The following is a 22,402-nucleotide window of genomic DNA, read 5'->3' on the forward strand; positions in this document are numbered from 1 at the left end:
TTCCTCTTTAAGCAGATGGGGGAAACAATGTATTGTTAGGGTTTTACATACACTTTCATTTGTATTTCTATCTGCAACTGCAAGTTTACCAGTAGTATACACCTTTGTAGAATAACCCTATGTTAAGGATTTATTTGTATCAAGTACTTAAAATATCTTGTCTATTTATAGATGAGAAATCTTATGAAATGAAGATTCTGGAGGAGAGCTATAAGCAGGAAATAAGCCGACTGAATAAAAGACTCCAGTGGTTTGCAGAGAACCAAGAGATTTTAGATAAGGATGCTGCAAGGCTTAGAGATGCTTATGAACAAATAGAAAAGCTAAAGATACAAGTATGTCATATGACTCCAAATCTGTAATTTGCAAAAGTTATAACAAGTGTGAAAATGATCATCTTAAAATATTTGTGCATCTCTTTCAAAGGTTGAGAAGCTAACACAGAATGCTGGAAATCAGTCTGTGCAGCAACAGCAACGACTAAAGGACAGATCTACTGATGCAAAGCGGATTCAAGATCTTGAGCGCCAAGTAAAATTTATAGACATGTTTCATTTTTGTTGCATTAATGAAAGTTAATGGGAATCCTGGGTTCTTAAGAAGTGTCCTCTGCTTTCATACCCACCCAGCAAGGTTTAAAATGTTCTTCTCCACACTCTACAGCAATGGTCATCAACCCTGTCCTCAGGGCGCACTAACAGGCCAGATTTTATGTATTACCTTGAGGAGATGCAGACTAGAATACGGCAATCACTGAGAAGCAAATTATATCACCTGTGATGTATTTCAGTTATCTTGCAAACCTGGCCTGTTAGTGGGCCCTGAGGACAGGGTTGATGACCACTGCTCTATAGGCACGTGTTCATTCCAGTGAGCGGGAGTTTCACTGGAAGACAGCAAGGAAGTATACAGATACTTCTTAAAATGCACCTTCACCCCCAAACAGAAAAATTTATGGTGTATGCATCACTGCATTGATAATAAACAGTGGTGTTGCGCTCCCAGCGTTAAAGTTTCAATAATTGGTATAGAGTGATAAATAAATAACTAAAAAAACAATAATTCATGTGATAAAACAAATCTCAAATATAAAGTGAATCGTGCTATCCGTAGAAATTATACTATGCTAATAATTGCCCCAATATAAATATAATAAAGTGCTAATGTGCTAAAATTTTCACAGTGATCCACAAGTAATAATCACACTTAAAAATGTCAATAAAAAAATAATAAATACATGTGAAGAAAAAATTAAATAATTCAATAAAAGGTGTTAATATATAAAATTGCATATAGCCCGATACACAGTAACCAGTGTCACTGAAGTGAAAGTCTATATAAATAGTGAGTTAAAAACCCCCGTCAGTGAGTGAAGCATCGCACATATGTGGCAAATGGTGTCCAGCAATAATAGTGATTTTCAAGTGTTCACCGAACCCGTGAGTGTACCAGGTAAATTACCTTACAGCTGTAAGGTGAACAGCACAAACGTAAACACCTGAAAAGAGGGGGGGGGGGGGGCTTCGGTATCTCGCTTCTCCTCCTGTCCAGACCACTTCTTAATTCCAAATAAATGTCAAGGGTAACTTAAGAGATGCTCGGAAAACAAAAATGGAGCCTGCCATAGTGTAGTAGTTTGTATAATAAAGCATTTTATTTAAAGTACAGACTACTCACATTGTTTCCAAAAACATTGCACAGTATACAAGTATGAGCGGCCCGCTCGCGTGCGAACGTCACTTCCGGTGTCCGTCTGCTTTCCTACGCATTACATCACTGTCACGTGACTTCGACTTCCCAGTCGAAGTCACGTGACAGTGCCAGCTCAGGGAAGAGGGAAGGGACATTTGCAGAAGGTCATTAATGAGGTAAAATAAAAATCTCCATCCAAAATTGTGTCAACATTGAGCAGTCCAAGAATATGTGAAGGTGCATGCCAGGGCAGATAGCGTGGGCAGGTGGGCGACCACTGGGAATAGATTCTATGCACTCATTGTCGGGTGAAATAACACATCTAAAACCTTGGTCTGAATCTGTTCATTTCTAGATGAAATGAAAAGTTTAGGCCAATCTTCAAGGCAGTCCTCCTGGTCCAACGTCCCAGTCGAAGTCACGTGACAGTGACGTAACACGTAGGAAAGCAGACAGACACCGGAAGTGATATTCGCACGCGAGCGGGCCGCTCATACTTGTATACTGTGCAGTGTTTTTGGAAACAATGTGAGAAGTCTGTACTTTAAATAAAATGCTTTATTATATGAACTACTACACTATGGCAGGCTCCACTTTTGTTTTCTGAGCATCTCTTTTAAGTTACCCTTGACATTTATTTGGAATTAAGAAGTGGTCTGGACAGGAGGAGAAGTGGGATACCGAAGCCCTCCCCCCTCCTCTCTTTTCAGGCGTTTACGTTTGTGCTGTTCACCTTACAGCTGTAAGGTAATTTACCTGGTACACTCACGGGTTTGGTGAACACTTGAAAATCACTATTATTGCTGGACACCATTTGCCACATGTGTGATGCTTCTCTCACTGTCGTTTGGAGTTTTTACTCACTATTTATATAGACTTTCACTTGAGTGACACTGGTTACTGTGTATCGGGATATATGCAATTTTATATATTAACACCTTTTATTGAATTATTAAATTTTTTCTTCACATGTATTTATTTTTTTTATTGACATTTTTAAGTGTGATTATTACTTGTGGATCACTGTGAAAATTTTAGCACATTAGCATTTTATTATATTTATATTGGGGCTATTATTAGCATAGTAGCAGTTCTACGGATAGCACGATTCACTTTATATTTGAGATTTGTTTTATCACATGAATTATTGTTTTTTTAGTTATTTATTTATCACTCTATACCAATTATTGACACTTTCACGCTGGGAGCACAAGACCACTGTTTATTATCATTGTTTACCTATTTATGAGACTGGTTTGACTCTTACGGTGTGTGCAGCACCTATCTAGACGTGTTCTATTTTATTTTTCCATAATAGCGCAGGAACTCATTTTCTCTATAATTGCATCATTGCATTGTCTATCCGTAAATGTTCTATAAGCCATTTGTAAAATCTAATCTTTTTTGGGAAATTTGCTTTTATTTTTTATTATGGTTATTCTTGAGCTACTCCACCCAGGAAATTCTTGTTTTCTCCTGCACATATGTCATACAAGATCTGGAATGGCCTGTTCAGTAACAAGCCATCTCCAATCAGGTACAGTGCATGTGCTGTATGTGGTCTGGCACGTCTTGTTATTGTTCTATAACAAGGCACCCTGGCACTATCTGGTACAACTCATGCACAAGATTACAAACAAAGAAGGTGCCTGTGACGTCATCTTTTTAAAATGGCAGAGTGCAATACGAGGAGTAAGAAAAGCAGCGTGGTGATGCAACAAAAGAGGGGGCAAAATGTTATCTTTAAGACTAAATCTATAGGATGGCTTGGCTCATTTAAACTTAGAGTTCAGTTGAGTACAGTGAAACTTTAATGAATATTTTAGATCTACTCTGTCCATCGTGCTCCATGTATATTCAAAGGCACACCTCCATGTTTTTTTTTTTTCTTCTCATTCTGTATTTACGGACACTGCACAGTACTTCTCTTATTTATTCATTTCTTGTCGTTCTTCTAACGTAAAGTAGTTCTAAAGTAAAAAATTTTTTTTGTTTTTGTTCTTTTGTTTTTTTAACCTTAATGCATTCTCTGCATTAAGGTAAAAAAAACGTCCAATGTGTGATCCACCCACCCCCCTCAAACACTTATCTGACGCCACTTTCGTTCCAGTGCTTTCTCCACTGGCAGCCCCGCTCTCTAATGTCCCTGGATTCACTCTGTGTGTCTATATATGCACACAGCCCAGAATAGAAGTGCACCTGCATAAGTGCCCCCATAGTAAGCAACTTGCTATGGAGGCACTCAGAGAAAAGGAGAAGCAGACGGCGCCAGTGGGGCAAGTCCAGAAGAGGAGGTTCAGGGCTGCTCTGTGCAATACCAATGCACAGAGCAGGTAAGCATACAAGGTTTATTTTAATAAAACCAATCTAGCTTTGCAATGACTTTAAAAACTTAAATTGCAAATTCTGTTTGGTATAATATTGCTGTTCAGGTTAGATCTGTGGAAGCAAGCCAATGACCTGTCACTGACATCAGACTATGATGGCGTTATAATTTCAAATGCATAAACTGCTTGTGATTGAATCCATGAAAAGCAATTTTATAAAGGAACTGTAATCAGCTGTGAATGCTCTCAAGCTTTGCTTTAGGATAATAAGACACTTTGACACCATGAAACTCTGTGATAATGCTTATGTAATCTTGTCACCTATTTTAAAAGTATTGAAAATAAAACCATTTAAAAGAGGAGTATACGTTCCCCTCTCTCTACCAAATTTCCCCTACAAATAATTATCTTTATCATACAGTACAAGACACTGGAATCGATTTAATTGACTATGGATTATAATCTTTTATCTTTAGGTGATTGGACAATGGCAAAATCTTTGCCTGCCCTCTAGTGCCCCCCCCCCCCTATACCCCTCCCCACTACCTTAGGTATTGGATACCTGTTATCTTTTCACCAGATGTAACTGCTTCCTTTGACTGACACTTCTATGAAGATTTGAATGCTTAATGCCTTTCTGACTCATTCGTTTCTGGATCAGTGACCCTTGATCGTACTTCGATAACCATACCCAGACCCCACAGTCACGGGGCTAGCCTGTAATGTTTGCTTCAGGCACTGGATCCTACATTTGGTACTCACCTTAACACATGGTGCAATGAATGTAGTTGGCCACAACATTCTACAAATGTCGAGGGCCCTGGTCCATCCCCATAACTCCCAGATCTTGAAGACTCCTCTGAATGGATGCTCACTGACAGGCAAAGCCTGGACCCTGGTCTGGATTGGTGATGTAGATAAAGTAAGTCAGGGTTTTCCTCTGTCTTTGCATGCCAATTCCAGGCTTGCATGTTTTAATGGCTCTGTAGTATACACTACTTCCTTATCCCACAAGAGAAAGCACAGTCCTATGCAGACAAGTGGTTCTTAGACCTTATTGTACTTCTTAGGACATTTTCTTTTCACATACATCAGTGAATTCCATTTGCAAAGAATTTCATTGTTCATATAATATAACATACAAAATCAAAAATTGGTATGGTAAGGCCTCCGTGCATCACCATAAATACACAGTAATGCCAGCTCAGGGAAGAGGGAAGGGACATTTGCAGAAGGTCATTAATGAGGTAAAAAAAAAAATCTCCATCCAAAATTGTGTCAACATGGAGAAGTCCCAGAATATGTGAAGGTGCATGCCAAGGTCAGATAGTGTGGACAGGTCGGCGACCACTGGGAATAGATTCTATGCACTCATTGTCGGGTGAAATAACACTCTCTATCTAAAACCTTGGTCTGAATCTGTTCATTTCTAGATGAAATGAAAAGTTTAGGCCAATCTTCAAGGAAGTCCTCCTGGTCCAACTTCCCAGTCGAAGTCACATGAAAGTGACGTAACGCGTAGGAAAGCCGACAGACACCGGAAGTGACGTTCGCAGATGAAATGACAAGTTTAGGACAATCTTCAAGGCAGTCCTCCTGGTCCAATGTTGGAAAATCAGCTCTCCACTGCTCACACAATATTCCATTTTGGGAGAATCAATGCAAAGGAGACCAGATATGGATGGGGCAGGGGGCTTCAGAAGAGAGTCCTGGGCAAGGAGACTCTGTTAGGTCTATTCCATGCACAGGAGTTTGTGGGAACTGAGACCGAGCAGCATGTGGAGATTGGATGTATCAGAATTGCATCCACCTAGGTAAGCTAAACTTAGAGGATAGGTCCTGGAATGACAGTAACATACCAACACACATAATGTTTCACAGAGTTTTATCGCAAAGTCTTGACCATACTTGAGCAGCAGGAGGAGATCTAAAATGAGGTAGGGAGACGTTAACTCACAGAGGCTGGTAGGCCAACAGGTGATTGGACTTAATGAATCTCTGCCTAGAAGATACCTATACTCAGTCATTCTGGTGGGACCTAGGAGGTTGGCATAAGCTTTAGAACACCTGAACACTAAATTACTAAAATCTGTAACTGAACTCAGAATGACCCCCTCCAAATAGACAGCTGCATTAGCCCTGGATCGTGGGAACCACCATCTAAATGGAACTAGAACAGCCAACCAAACGTAAATCTGATAATTGGTTATCACCCATCCTCTGCGTTGGATCGGTAAAAGTAAAGTAGATTTCACCAATTGAGGGATGGCACCATTCCAAAAACAGAACTTGCACACTTATCATTGTCTTTTAAAGATGGACCCAGATATCCAGTCAGGACAATTAAAAAAAGAGAAAGTGATCATAAAAAAAATCACCTTAAAAAACAACCTGTGCAGGCAGGCTGTGCAGGGTGGGGGGTGTCATGACAAGCCTGATCATTGGAGGAGAGTAGGCTGAGTTCCCAGAACAGCTAGAGAACTGACCACGGTGTGTTCTGCTTAGTGTGGTCAGTATTTATTAGGAAAGCAGAGGGACTGGCAGGAACACCAGTGATCTCAGAGGAAGCAGTACAAAGAGAACAGGAAACTTTTTTTTCATATAAGTACATGGTACAGCAGGCACATTACAGGAATATGAAATGTTGGGATAACAAACACTTTACATTTAAGAAGAAAAAAATTTTTTAAGGACATTAATACATACGACCCATCAGGTTAAGAGGGAGATTGTTGCAAGGGGCACATTTCTCTCAAAGCTGTAGGAGCAAAGGATGTAAATTGAGATTATAGAAACTAGATGAGTCCCATCGTACCTGGACACCTAAACATTTTCAGCCCACTCCAGGGATAAGGGGACTGCAGGTGGGCATGGCTGGCATACAGCAGCATTTTTTCCTCTGTGGAATCAACACGTAGGCCTTTAATGAGCTGCAAGTCCCATGCCAAAATAGCCAGAGGCTCCAAGGCCAGAGTGAAAAGACTATGTAACAAAGGGTATGCTTGTCAGGTACTCCTCTGAAGAGAAGGCATCTGAAATCCTGTCAATAGTGTGCACTCTGGCCTTGAGAGCCTGGTAAAGCATGTGTCACCATGATAGGAACCTACTGTAGTGCACTCTCTTGTTTATGATGTGATCATACTTCAATAAGAACCATTTGGACTCAACTTAAAGGTCCGTGGTGTGCTGGCAAATATCTACACTGTGTTGTGTATTATCCAGTCTCCAGCTGGTGGTTTCTGCAGCACCCAGTATCCTAGAGCCTTTTCCAGGAAAGTGTGCAATGGGAATATGGATGGTTATCTATGATAGGAACCTAGGCCCAAATCTCCGCAACACCTGGAGAAAAGTTTTAAAGGTACCGTACAAAACGAAGGTACTGGCAGAGTTCTCGTTAGCAACCAAAACTGACAAAGTGATTCAGAAACAAAGGCCTGGACCCTCTGGTCCATAATCCAATATCTGGACAGTCTTCACAACCTATGACCAGGGTACATGGATTTATTTAAAATAAGTGAAAGGGGGATATGACCTGAGATTTTCCCCAGGGAGAATTTTAACAGAACAGGGGACATAGTCTAAATCAGTACAATAAAATGATCTATAAGTGGCTGGATGGCAATTACGTTCCCCACCAGAAGGGTGAAAATCTCTCCATGTCAGGGCAAAAGTTGATGCCCATTGGGAAAAATGTGGTGACGGTCGGAGATTCCGACGGAATGTGTCCGATCGGACCGTATTGTCGGATAATCCGACTGTGTGTGGTCTCCATCGGACTGTTTCCATCGGAATATCCGACGGACCAAGTGTTCCAACTTGTCTATAAAATTTTCCGACAACATGCTCCAATCAGACATTCTCCGATCATGTGTAGCCTACTCCGACGGACAAAGTGCCACGCATGCTCAGATCAAATTCCTAGACCAAAGCTATTGGCTACTAGCCTGAACGTAGTCCCGTCGTAACAAAATAACGTCATCACATTATGTACAATCTGATTTTCCGACAACTTTGTCCGACTGTGTGTATGCAACAGTTTCAGACAAAATCCGTTGGACAAAATCCAACGGATTTGGTTATCAGAATGTCCAACCGTGTGTACAAGGGCTAAGAGTAGGACATTATCAGTACCATATTGAGATACCATCTGCATCAACGTGTATAATAGGCTGGTATTAGCTGGTAGAGGTAGATAAAGGCCAACAATCACCATAGCTATGTTATTAAAGCATGCAATATGACATAGCTGCCTTCTGGGTCCACTTTAACATCAATAGGCTGGTAAGATAATAATTTATAGACTAGGATAATGACTCCCCTAGCATAGTAGCTAGAGTAGGTTGTATGGTAATGGGATCCAATTCATGCCTTTTTTCAGGCATAGGAATCAGGAGCCTAAAAGGTGTGTTTTCTAAAGAGTGAACCTCCCAAGGTAGCTAAATACTAGGGACCTCTTCACAGCCGAGTTCATGCCCTGTACATTCCATGACATTATAAATAAAGTAGTCATATAATGAACCTACAATAATAGAGGATGAACTGACTCACTCTGGAATGAGAAGGGTTTCAACAGAATAATCTGGAAAAAGTTGAAGTCTTTCATTGTGAGATGATCGGTTTTTCTCCCCCTTCCACCAATACCTAAATTCTTAGTTGAGTCCTGTATCGATCCAGTGCTGTGCTTATCTACAGATCTCCTCTCTCCTCTGCTCTCAGGCTTGGCCAAGTGCAGCTTGAGCCATTGACTCCAGCCGCTGTCAGCCAAATCCAGTGAGGAGTTGGCTGGGCCAAGCTGTGCTGTGTGTGGACAAGACAGATCCAGGTTTGGGAGGGATTCAGCCTATGCGCTTCCATAGGGAGTGGCTTTCTATAATGGTCCATGCAGAAGAGGAGGAGCCTGGAGCGCCAACAGGGGACCACAGAAGAGGAGGTTTGTGGCTGCCATAACAGTCATTACAGTCTTTTTAAGGAAAAAAAAAACTAACTTTACAATCACTTTTACCCCCATTCTCTCTCATTATTTCAAAGGGGATCTCTCATTTTCCTACACAGGAGAGAATTTCAGGGCCTACCATCCCCCAAATAGGAACTCTTGTCCTTAAAGCAATATTTTCCCAAAAGCAAACCTTTATTATATTGCAGCTTACCAGTACTTAAAGAGGAAGTAAACCCTGGTGAGTTTACTTCCTCTTTCATTCCCTGCAAAGGTAAAGCATAATGGACTACTATGCATCGCATAGTAGCCCATTATGTGTCACTTACCTGACACAGGAGCCAGCGATGTCACCGCTGTGCCCTGTAGTCCGGCGCATCCATCTTCTCGGTGGGGTCTCGCAGCTCCGCCGCTGTCATTCGTCGAAGCTGCGATGACGTCACTCCCGTGCATGCGCACGGGAGCCGACACGCGCGGCAGCTCCGTTGTTGGAAATGCCACGCTCAGTGCGCCTGTCTTCGGGCAAATATCTCCTAAACCGTATAGGTTTAGGAGATATTTCTTGGACCTACAGGTAAGCCTTAATCTAGGCTTACCTGTAGGTCAAAATGGTTTGTAAGGGTTTACAACCACTTTAAATGTGATTGCTTCATTCGTTTTCTGTTTTTCAAAAGAGCTTTCTTCCAGATGTATCAGTTTACAAGGACGAGACAAGCCATTTAACACTGACAGGTTTACTTATAATTATTGGCTTTGTTTCTTTATGTAAAACTTTTATCCAGATGGGAAAAACTGTGTACTGTTACTGATTATAAAGTATGAGCTAGAGTTTGGTTTCAATTTGTGTATATCAATTTTATACTACATTTAACACTAGCTTCTAGATTGTAAGCTCTAACGAGCAGGGCCCTGTGATTCCTCCTGTATTGATTTGTATTGTAAGTGTACTGTCTGCCCTCATATTGTAAAGTGCTGTGAAAACTGTTGGCGCTATATAAATCCTGAATAATAATAGCGTGGCTGAAGATGCTTCTGTCCAAAGGTGCCCCTGTGCTCCTTCATCCAGAGTGGGGGCACTCTAATACAGGAGATGTGTTACTGGGCAGATCACCAGGTAACAACAGAGGGGGGAAAAACGAATGCAGCCACCACATCTAATGATTGGTAAGCTGCAATATGTTATATTTTTGGTTTTGGGTATAATACCACTTTAATGCTATATATGCAACATACAGCCCTGCCCAGAAAATAGGTGTATAAAAGAAATAATCATTCATACCAACAAAGAAAGACTCTATAAAAGGAAGTACATTAAATCAATAAATATATTAAAACATGTTTAAATAATTCATGACAAAAATGCTGTGCAAATCAATAAAGGTGCATAAATGAATACATCAAATATCCATCCAACATAAAATAAAAAATAAATTAGTAGTGTCCATAAACCATGCACCTGTCTTTAGAGTGAAACATGTAAGATGTTCCCAATCCTGCAGCCTCTCCCCAGTGCACCGCCTCTAGTGACAGTGAGCCACGGATCTTTTCCCCCAAAGTCGCTGTCACAATTCTTTTCAAAATGCGACCCTCAGGGGCTCAGCCCACCCAGCCTTGCCATTCATTCAGTTCTGTGAATACAAGCAGCTGATGGCTTGTAGCTTTCGGCGAACTACCAGAGTACTGTTGAGCGCTCTAGGTAAGTTCATTGATAGTTCCTGCTGTTGTGTAACTGCCTGCCCTTACAATGTATGAGCAGACAGCTTACACTGACAGTCTACAGGAACCCTGCATTGAACTTGTAATCTGCTGATCTTGAGTGCAATGCTTTCCAGGCTCCTAATAATAAAATATTAAATGCACTTTTTGCAAAAAGATGTGCATTTATTTAAAATTTTAAATTTCTTCCACAAGGTGAGAAATGTGTCAGCAAATCTTCAGTGTGGTTAAGTGCCTGTGCTTCACAACCTTCACGATGCACACCAATGGTATAACTCGCCAAATTTGGTTGACCACTTTTTACAAAATAGTCAAATAGCACAGGGTAACATTGTGTAAAGTAAAGGAATCCCTTGGTTCCTATGACCTTCATAAGTCCAGCGGAGTGCTCAGTCTGCCACTAAGGAACTGACCGCTAAGACATGAATCAAGCACCACTATTGTACTTTTGCTCTGTGTGTGGCCTATCACAGCATGCTGCTACAGGATAACCTAGAGACCAGTGTTCTCCTTACATCCATGATATTTTGTTGTTTTCCCTTGAAACCTTCTTCATTTTCCTGTCGTGGGCTGCTGACCAGTAGGATATTTCATCACTAATCCCTTTAGGGTTTGGGAGTCAGGCATGACATGTATGGCTACACCATGTCTCTATGGGAACTTTCCCCCCTTTTGCTTTCATTTCTTACTAGGATCTTCCCCTTGGGGTTGCCACTCCTACCCACCAGGGTGGTAGTTTTTTTTTTTTTTTTTTTTCTTCAGATCCCCTACAGCATACCATCCCCATGCACAAATATCCCTGGCAGCTCAGATCAGCAACCACTTAGCTCCCTGATGCACACACATTCACACTTCCCCAGCCTTGTTGCTTCTGCACAGGAGAGCAATGGAAGGTGGAGTGAAGCAATTTGCTGGCAGCTCTGCAAGGTAATCCATTAGCATGCAGATATCCCTGCACTGATCAGTTAGGAAGGTAATAGAGGCATTGTATTGTGTAGAGAAGTGAAGTGGTGCACATGCATTCACAAGGATTTTTTTTTTTTAACAATCAAACTCCGTCTCCCCATTGTGACCTGGAGGAGACAAAATTAGACAGTGACATTTTCTGGGGGAGGATTTTGAGAAATCTTTGATATTTTTCAATTGTATTGTATTCAATTGTAGGGATGCCCTGTAAAATTCCTAAATGTTAGTAAATACAGTCTTTGAAAAGTTATTATATTTAGAGGGTTATGGTGTTCAGCTGCTGTTAGTTGTTTAAGTTTAACTGATCCCGGATATTTACCTACGTACATTTTCTTTGCATTATATTTATAATACCTGCACTATTTTAATCTCTACCAGCAATTTGTCTTAGGACACCTGCGCCCCTTTTCACAGCATTTTATTATGAACATAAATCGCTGTCGCTCCTGTAAACTGCAGGGAGTACTGATGATGTACTGTGATTTATGGGGCCCTTCCTCCACCTAAAGCAGACATATGAACTTATCGCTATGCACTGACTCCTAAATGGCATTCCTATTTGCTGTTCAAATCCTATATGGCTATAAAAAGATGTTAAGGGCATTACATCCTCAAATCTTATCCTTGGCTAGGTTATGAACAAAATCCAAATGATAAACGCAGTTAATTTTTATTATAAAGGCTATATTTAAGAAGTGTATTTTTGCATTGAGAGCTTTTTTTTATCAACATTATTTTATGATTTTGAAATGCTATACTCTGGTTTTTTGTTTTTTTTTTTCCCCCAAACTAATGATTTTATTATGAAATTAATTATAAATAGGTTAAAGAAATGGAAGCAATTATAAAAAGAAGACATCCTAACTCTATACCAGCAATCATGTATGCAGCCGCTGCGGTTTCTGAGACAGATCCCTCGACCAAAAGTAGCACTGTCTCCTTCTTGGAAAGACGGATACAAAAATTAGAATGTGATCTTGAAAGCAAGGATGAAGACGCAAAGAAGAGTCTACGTAGCATGGAACAGCAATTTCAGAAAGTTAAGGTGACCCTTTTGCCCCTTATAATTATTCATGTTTGGAAGCCTTTCCATCATTGGTACTGCTTTACTCCAGGGTTTTCCAAACTTTCTAAACAAAGGGTCAGTTTACTGTCCTTCAGACTTTAAGGGGGCTGGCCTGTGGCCAACATGGAACAGGAAAATGCCCTGGTGTCAGTGGCAGTAAACATTGCCCCATCTTTGGTATTATGGGGAGGAATAATGCGTCATCATTGGTGACAGTGGAGGAATAGTGCCCCATCTTTGGTATTATGGGGAGGAATAATGCGTCATCATTGGTGACAGTGGAGGAATAGTGCCCCATCTTTGGTATTATGGGGAGGAATAATGCCTCATCATTGGTGACAGTGGAGGAATAGTGCCTCATTGTCGGGGTCAGTGGGGGGAATTGTGCCCCATCATTGGCGTCAGTGGGAGTATTAGTGTCCCATCGGTGTCAGTGGGAGGAATCGTGCCCCATTGTCAGTGGCAGGAATAGTGCCCCATTGTCGGTGTCAGTGGCAGGGACTATGCCCCACTGTTGACAGTGAGGGGAATAATGCCCCAAGGGCTGGTTAAAAGAATGCAAAGGGCCGCAGTTTGGAGATCACTGCTTTATTCTGCTGGTCTGTTCCTGTGTTAATGGCATATTTTCAATACTATCCAAAGGAAAAGCAGCACACTAATAATTTCTTTACAGGCAGAACTTTAATCAGCTGACAAGCTTCAACACAATGCACATACCTCAGGATCATTTCTCTGATCTTTCACCTGGTGGGCTTATTCCTAGAGGATGAGGTGGTCAGGAAGAGGGAGGCATTTATTTGCAGTCTTTTAACCCTTGTTCCTCTGCTATGCAAACTCTTAAGCATCCATGAAACCTAATTATTATTATTGCTATGGGCAAAAGTAGTAGAGAAAAAGAAGGGGGGGGGGGGGGGCAGGGGAGTTATGGAGGAGATATTAGCTGGGTTGGTGGAAGAAGGACCTGGGGGTGATGAAGAGATATATAGATGTTGATTGCATTATGTTTAGAAGATACTGACTTTTTCTTTCTTTAATGCATATGTATTTATGGTATATAGTGTGGATGTCCCATCAAGTGTGCTTTTACATATATTTTAAACCACCATTCCATTTTCTACTCTTTTAGATTCAATATGAAAGTCGGATCAATGAGCTTGAAGAATTACTTGCTCAGAAAGCTCTAAATGAGCCACAAATTAATCTAGATAGCACAATAAAAGTAAAAGCACTTGAGCAAGAGCTTTCTATACTCAGGGATGCTCACCACATTACAGTAATGAATCTGCAAAAAGAAATTGAGACTCTCAAGGAGAAAAAATCCTCTTCGGAGCACAAAACCAATGCTAAATTTGATGAAATGACTGAGCAAAGCAGACTGACAAGACTTAACCAGGAACTTATGGCCAAACATAAAGAGATTCAAGAGCTTTCAAAAACAGTGGAGAGACTTCAGAAGGAAAGGATGCTCATGCTCTCCAGCAAACCTCATTTAAGCAGTGTTAGTGCTAGAGGCAAATACTTAGGGGCCTTCAAAGCAGATGCAATGCCTCTCTCTAAAGGCACTACCCTAGGAACAGAAACTTTTCCTGCAATGCAAGATGAGAAGCTGTATCAGCCAGACACATTTGCTGATTTTCATATTTGTGATCTGCAACAAGAAAATGAAAGATTACAAGGTGAAGTTTGTAAATTGTCTCAGGAGATCAACCAACAAAAGTTTAAGTACGAAGCTACTCTGGCACAAGGAGAAGATGCCATGAAAAGGTACACAATTTCTGAATTGCTGTTACTTAAGTTACCTACAGCCTGCTTAAAAAATCCATTGCAATAGATACCTGTTTTGCTGATAACCAGTAGCTTTAGATGTGATCCAGCCTGGAAGAAGTGTTTTTTACATCCTTCTCTTCCTGTAGCAGCTGACACTACGACACTACCCATTATGCTATGTAATCTGGGGGTGGGGGGGAGACCTTATATTGGGTTAATTAGCCCCCTTTTACTTCCCTTTACCTAGGGGTGTCTTAATAGCATCATGGGCCTCTGGAAAAAGTAATGCACTGGGGCCCCTACTAGGGAGATGGTGACCTGTGGCACGCTTAGCATGCTGCTGCAAAAGGTGTGTGTGGCTAAGTTATGCAAAGTATTGGGCATGGCTTTTTAGTCTGATTAGAAACAACAAAAAAGAACACAACCATGGAATTATCTTAATTTCAATTCACGTCTTGTACACGCTGTCCTTCCCCCTGTACACGCTGTCCTTCCCCCTGTACACGCTGTCCTTCCCCCTGTACACGCTGTCCTTCCCCCTGTACACGCTGTCCTTCCCCCCTGTACACGCTGTCCTTCCCCCTGTACACGCTGTCCTTCCCCCTGTACACGCTGTCCTTCCCCCCTGTACACGCTGCCCTTCCCCCCTGTACATGCTGCCCTTCCCCCTGTACACACTGCCCCCCTGTGTACACTGACCCTCTTTTTCCCTGTACACATTTCTCCCACTCCTTTTTATACAACTGTCCCCCCTCCCTGTGTATACTGCCCCCTGTCATGAATGCCTCTCCCAGCCAGTGAGCAGCCTGTATTAATGTATGTCTGTACATCTGTCCCCAAATCCACACTGTCTGTGTTTGGGGACCTGCATCCACATGCATGTCAAAATGGGCGTAGTAGCGCCCATGTCTGTGCGGGCAATCACAGCTGTCCCACAGGTGTATGCTTAAGTATGCCTTTGTGAACAAGGCCTAACAGTAACGTACAGACATACATAAATATACATATGTATGCTCATACATACACACGCACACTCATACATAAACTCACACAAACACACACACACCCCCACATGCATAAACTCACACACATACACTAACATACATACATGTCTTAAAAAAAACAGCTTACTGTATCTGACTGACCAGCACCTGCACCACTGAGTACGATGCCTGAGTACACAGTACTGCATGGAAGGGAGGCAGGGCAAGTTGGGACTCAGAAAGCAGCTTTCCCCGTGTACAGCTCTGCCCATTACTAGCAGCTCCAGCTCTGCAGTTCAGTGTAGTAGTGTTGTAGTACTAGAATACTACAAAAAATAGTGGCTGCTTTTCCGTGCCTGGCCACACTTTTCAAGTCTAGGTGGTATTTCTGTGCTTTTCTTTCTCCCTGCTTATGGGAGTAGGGAGTGACACTGCTGTCACATCTCCTGTATGGTGCCAGAGCATAATGCAAGATTATCACAGGGCCCCGTGCACCTGGGCAGTGCTCAGGGGGGACATGCATTAAGACAGCCCTGCATTTACCCTCATCTTGGCATTGGCGCAAATGCTACAGAAAGAGAAAATGTTAACTTGCAGGCTGAAGGTCCCTTTGTCTGAAACTCCTGTATAGCATCAAAATGGATGCAAATCGCAAGTAGCCTACAGGGTCAGGTAGGAATAAAGAATTAAAACCATATAACTAAAATAGCCAACCTTACGTTTACTGTAATATTGCAGTGATCGCCTGCAGAATTTCAACCCCATTTGTAATAGAAAAAAATTGTAGACTTATGCAGTACCCTTGACTTCCATTATTGTAAAGTTCAATCCATTCTAGTATTGCTGTGGAACAAGCTAGCGATGTGTGTAGTGAAAATCTGACCAGCCCTCTATTTATTTCCATCGATGTACAGAAATAAGTAAGCACAGCTTTTTAAGGTTTCTTAAAGAACTTGCCCAAAATGAATATATGAATGATGTGTATTTCAGGTGAATGAGAGTACTCAATATACTGAGATATTTTGAGACTAATGTATACATGCACTTTTATTCTAATCATCTCACTTATAACAGAATGAAATGGTGCTTGTTATGTTCAGTACCATTAACCAGTACAGTTTAGCCTTTGTTAGGTCCCAGAATAGTAACTGTAAATGACCATTTGCTAGGATACAGTAAGAGCAGTTTAATACACTATCACACTTATTCAGTAAGGTAGTGACAAGGGCAATGATTTATGCAAAACTTATCAGTCAGTTTTTTTATTTTTATATTTTATTTTACGTGTGTTTTGTTTTGGCAGATGTGTGAAAATGTATCTATAATCTGTGTGATGAAATGACTATGCTATCTATATATGTATGAATGTGTTCATGTTTATGTTTGTATAATAACTTAAAATAAAATTAGATTGAAGCACAAAACTTCAAGTGAACTAAGTTCAATTTAGTCAGATCAGTCTTTTTTTTTTTTTTTTTTTTTTTACGGTTTACTGAACTTTGTGTGTCACCCGCACCTTTCAAACGGTCTTACTATATAAGCTCATATGAGTGATAAGCTTATAGCATTCTAACCAGCATTTATTGTGTGAATATAAATCTGATTTAGAACTGAATATTTAGACTGTTGTATTATAGTCTAGTCTGACACATCTTCCTGGCATAGAAATCTCCTTTTAATCGTGTCATATTGTTTTGTAACATTTCTTTTAGATTAAAAGAGGAGAATGCTGAACAAATTGCAGCACTTAAGAATTTACATCAGATTGATATGGAAAAGCTCATCTGTCAGCATGCCTTCGAACATTCGTCATCTAGAGTTGCTGAGCTAAGTAGTAAAGTCTCCACACAAGAGGTAAAGATTGATCATGCGTTTCAGATTCTCAATTTTGCTGATAATGAGCACATCATTGTTTTTGTATTTCATTTTCTTCAACAATTTTGTATTTATAATTGCTTTAGAAAAATGTGGCTAATGGTCATTACAAGCTTGACTGATACTTGTAAACCCTGTACAGCAACTACACAAACTGAAATTTTACATAAAACTAACCAGTTTGGTAAAATTAGTAAAGTTTTAGCTGTATTAGAATAGATTTTTTTTTATTTTATTGTATCTTGGTACAATTTTCATAAGATGTGCTTGTGTATTGTTAGTGGTTGTGAACCATTTTGTCTTACTTTTACCTTATTCTAGGCTTACCTATAGGTAGTGGAAATATCTCCTACACTTGCGCCATTTAGGAGATATTTCCCTTTTAGTGTGCTGATGTCGCCCCCGGAGCATGAGGTGTGAAGAAACGGACCACCATGCCGTTTCTTCCCCCAGCGTGTGCCGTGAGTGACGTCACGTGGTGCCAGTCACAGAACCGGAGTCCGTGGCCCTGGAAGGAAAAGGGGAAAAAATGGTCGCGGCCTACACAGGGGACAGTGCGGGCTCCGTTTGCAGGTAAGTGATATAATGGCCTAGTATGCGTTGCATGCTAGCCCATTATGGTTTTAATTTGTAGGCCTTGCGGAGAGCAAAAGAGGAATTAAAATCCAACTGGGTTTACTTCCTCTTTGAGCTGGCCATACAGTGGTAGATATTAACATGTTTGTACAACAAAAAAAACTCGGTAACACACTGCAATGCCATCAGAGACTTTACGAATGTTGTTTGAAAGTAATTCAAATCAATGGAATTTCTTGAATGAAACTTCCATTCACCATTGGAAATGTGTTTGTTCAAGTAAAACATTTCCATCCTGCTTCTTCACATTTTCTCATTACTACAGTCAAAAGCGATCGTCAATTTGACCCCACTAAGGATTACAAAATCCAACAAATGTTCTAAAAATGGAAATTCTTGAACAATTTTTTACTAATATATGGTCAGCCTTATTTTTGTGAATTCTGCATGCTCACATATAACTATAATCTACAGATTCTGATAAAGCATCTTCAAAAACAAGTTGGTGAGCTGTTAAAGGATAGAGAATCTTTGGCTGTTCTTCGTATTCGTGAGGAAACACTGCAAAATGAGGTACTTGGTGCTTTTTATATTAAACTAAAATAACATTCGCTATTGTTCACTAGATGACAGATGTAATAGGTATGTTTAATCAGAAAAGAATGTGAAATGAGTTTATAAAATTCCATGTAATGTTTCATTTATAAATTTTTTCAAATAAGTGCTTGTTATAGTAGGTAAAGATTAGTTGTAGGTAGCGGTTATTGAGTAATATGATAAACTTCACTGACCCCCTGTAGGTTAGAGAGCCCCAAAGGTAAGGGGGATACTGAGGCAATAAAAGCATGACAAAGGTTATAACTTTATCCAACTCTAGAGAAAACAATGAAATATACTGTGGCTGAAGTTCAGCTTTAAACAGACACTGTCACCTTGTTCTGACCCCCTTTATAATCATTTTATCAGCACACCCCAACTGCCCATTCCTCCTCTGCAGCCATCCAAAATTCTCATCACTTCCCATGACCTCCTTGCCTGTGACCGTGCTTGGGTGTAGCAGGATGATTGCTAGGCCCAAACACTGTCACAATACTGGGGGGAATGATATCACCTGCTGGCCAATGCTTGTATTTCGGTTCCAGCCACAGAGGACGAATGAGCCACTAGGGATTTCCGAGACACTGTCACTTTGCTTTGTGTGGACAAAGTGCCTTTTTAAGGTTAGGGTATCACTCCTTTTTGTAAATAAAGTGGTCTTTTTTTTTCAATTCATTCAAAGGTTACAAAACTGCTGGATGAGCTAAAAACCGCAAGAGAATGTCATACGCCAGAAATGAGGCACTATTTAACGCTTGAAAGCAAGATTAAGTACATGGAAATGAGGCATTCACATAGAGAGCAGGAGCTCCAGCAGGTACAGTAGCTGTTGCACGTCTCTGTAAGAAATTGTTGAAGGTTAGATTTACTTCTGTGAATTTCCTAGGCTCAAAGCAATATGAACAGGAACCAGAAAGGTTCTGCTACCCACCAAGTAGGAACATTGCCTACTAAGTTGTTACCCACTGCACTTTGCAAAGCAGACTAGAGTAGATGTATAACTTCTGGGGCACAGATGAGTACAGCAGGGGGCAAGCAGGGCTTGGCCTCAGGTACACATAGCATTCATTTGTGGATACGCAGATCACTTCTGAATACATTCTGTAGTGAAGCACAAGTAGAACAAACATATTATGGTACCCTACCGTGTATTTTTTCTAACCAGATAAAGAGAATTTAAGCAAGTGCATTGACCCAGAGAAGAAGTAGGAAAATGTAATAAAATAATTGGGTTTAGTTTGTAATCACTTATGCCACCATTCACAAACAAAGACTTCTGCATTATGTGATATTGATGGCATTTTAAGAAGACTTGATAATTTCAAAGTTATTCTCGTGCTACCCTGTGATGAAATAATATGTGAATCCGGGGAAGGGAGGGGGAGGGGGGGATTGAGAGGGGAGAGGTAATAAGAGGAAAGGGAGGTAAAGTAGAGGATAAGGGTAGTAAAGGTGAAGCTGCAGCAAACACCTGTGTGAGTCAAACCATGTCCACAAAATGTATACGATAGCAGAGAATGGTGTTGCGCTGCTTAGAGGGGATAGATCTACTAAAAACCAGTAATATGCAATTTATCTTATGTAAATAAACCATAAATAACTCTACCATAAAAATATGTAAAGCCAAAAGTGTAAAAACCAACAACAATTAGAAAATTTAAGATAACTGATGATGATAATTTTCAATCATAAAGTGAATAGATCCTATAGGCAATAATCCTTATATCTATCTGGTGATATTAAAGTGCTCTGTGCAAAACAAAGCTGATGTAATAATATCATAAACAGGAATATAAGATGTGCAAGTCTCCTTCTAATACAGTGCTAGATATTGCTACATATATCTCATAGCTCATGTGCAAAGTATGTGAAAAAAACAAAAAACAGAGTGTGTGTGTGTGTATATATATATATATATCAAACAATAATGCGAAGTAGTATTTAGTCCATATATATCCACCAATTGATATGGTAATCCAGTGATGCTTATAGTTTGTATTTGGGAAATTTTTTCCAGGATGCAGGATCAATACATATATCTGCCACTAATCCTCATATGAAACAAATTTCCATATGTGCAAAACAACATATAAAAGTGCAAGTGCTTTCAAGTGCAAAATTGTTTGATGTGCCAAATATTCCACTTGTGCAACCGTGTCCTTATCCTCTTTGTGCCACACCACACCAGTAAGCAATGGCCCCTTACCTTGCGGTAAAGAGGTAACCGCATATAAGTATACTGGCTATTCCCCTTCTTTTTCTTCTCGTTGTCCTTGGTAATGAATAAACCTGGACCCTCAGGGTGGGCTATATCCCATCTTTGTTTCTAAGCAGCAGCAGGAACAGCTCAAAGGAAGGAGGAGTGCCAAATGGTGTAGTATGTTTTAGATCCACAAATGCGTTTATTAGTAAAAAAAGGTACTCACATAAAAACAAACCAGCAGTGCCTATCTCCAACCAGCGCGAGCTCGTATTGCCTGTATCAGTTTAGAACGCCTATCCCGTCCCTACGCGTGACGTCACAACCACGTGACTTCATCAGGGGATATCCTGTGTGTGTATATATATATATATATATATATATATATATATATGTGTGTACCTGTAACTTTTTTTTTTTGTTTCCATATTCAGATATATGAGATATACATTGGAATATATGTAGCAATATCTAGCACTATCAGAAGGAGACTTGCACATCTTATATTCCTGTTTATGATATTATTACATTGGCTTTGTTTTGCACGGAGCACTTTAAAGCGGGACTACAGCTGCTGACTTTTAATAAATGGACACTCACCTCTCCCGGGTCCAGCGATGCCGGCAGCCGAGGCTGATCGATCGCTCAGCTCTCGGCTGCTGCCGCCACCATTCTAGGTGAGGGAATCGGGAAGTGAAGCGAATCGGCTTCACTTCCCGGGTTCCCTACTGCGCATGCGCGAGTCACGCAGCGCAATAGGAATTGTCCACGCTGTCTCTGGGACCCGTGTGTGTCACAGCAGACAGCGCGGCAGGACAGGAAATGGCATAGACTCCCACGGGAGTCTATGCCCGGAAGTGGGTGTAAATACCTGTCTTTGACAGGTATCTGCACCCCCCTCCCCCCTGAAAGCTGCCAATTGTGACACCGGAGGGGGGGAGGGTTCCGATCAGCGGAAGTTCCAATTTAGGGTGGAACCCCGCTTTAATATCACCAGATAGATATAAGGATTATTGCCTATAGGATCTATTCACTTTATGATTGAAGATTATCACCATCAGTTATCTTAAATTTTCTAATTGTTGTTGGTTTGTACACTTTTGGCTTTACACAATCTTATGGTAGATTTATCTATGGTTTATTTACATAAGATAAATTGCATATTACTGGTTTTTAGTAGATCTATCCCCTCTAAGAAGCGCAACACCATTCTCTGCTATAGTATTTTAAGAAGACTTGTTTATAGTATTGAGAATAAAATTCCCCAAGATGTGATATTCGAATCAGATTTAACTTCAAAAGTGTGGGTGTATTTCACGCAACTTTGTTGAAAAAAAGTAGTAAAATATCGCTCTTCACCTAAGTAGGAAATTATTGCATACTTTTAATGCACTGGAGAAATTAAAAGTAATTTTTTTTTTTTTTCTTTTTTTTAGTTTTCAGCTCAGTAGTCAAAAAGGTGGATAGTTTGTTTTTAAAAGGACATGTGTTTTCAACGTATTGATGACCATAAATGTTTGTCTAAAGGGCTCGTAAATGCCTATTTTAGTTTGTTAAAAAAAAAAAATTTGAAGCAAAAGTTTTTTTTTAATTTAAAGGTAGCCTGAACTTTTCTTTCTCATCCATTGATGGAAATAGGAAGTCTTAAACGTTTGTGTTATGCTGCAGCCTACAGGAGACTGGGTCTCTGCTTTTTTTCATGCT

The 22,402-nt window shown here is 40.5% G+C and overlaps 1 protein-coding gene across 2 annotated transcripts in view; it reads left to right on the plus strand.

Annotated features, from left to right (window-relative positions):
- The window catches only part of CEP162 (centrosomal protein 162), a 185,906-nt gene that overhangs the window by 157,515 nt on the left and 5,989 nt on the right, over positions 1-22,402 (plus strand). For both annotated transcript variants that reach the window (XM_077487309.1, XM_077487310.1), the window contains 7 exons: positions 172-335; positions 427-531; positions 12,458-12,679; positions 13,827-14,464; positions 17,163-17,304; positions 18,376-18,474; positions 19,181-19,315. In XM_077487309.1, coding sequence (XP_077343435.1) covers positions 172-335; positions 427-531; positions 12,458-12,679; positions 13,827-14,464; positions 17,163-17,304; positions 18,376-18,474; positions 19,181-19,315 — 1,505 coding nt within the window. The remainder of the gene's footprint in view (positions 1-171; positions 336-426; positions 532-12,457; positions 12,680-13,826; positions 14,465-17,162; positions 17,305-18,375; positions 18,475-19,180; positions 19,316-22,402) is intronic.

The sequence above is a fragment of the Lithobates pipiens genome, unplaced genomic scaffold, assembly GCF_037356315.1.
Source record: "Lithobates pipiens isolate NorthernLeopardFrog02 unplaced genomic scaffold, aLitPip1_a1.2 Scaffold_18, whole genome shotgun sequence".
NCBI lineage: Eukaryota > Metazoa > Chordata > Amphibia > Anura > Ranidae > Lithobates > Lithobates pipiens.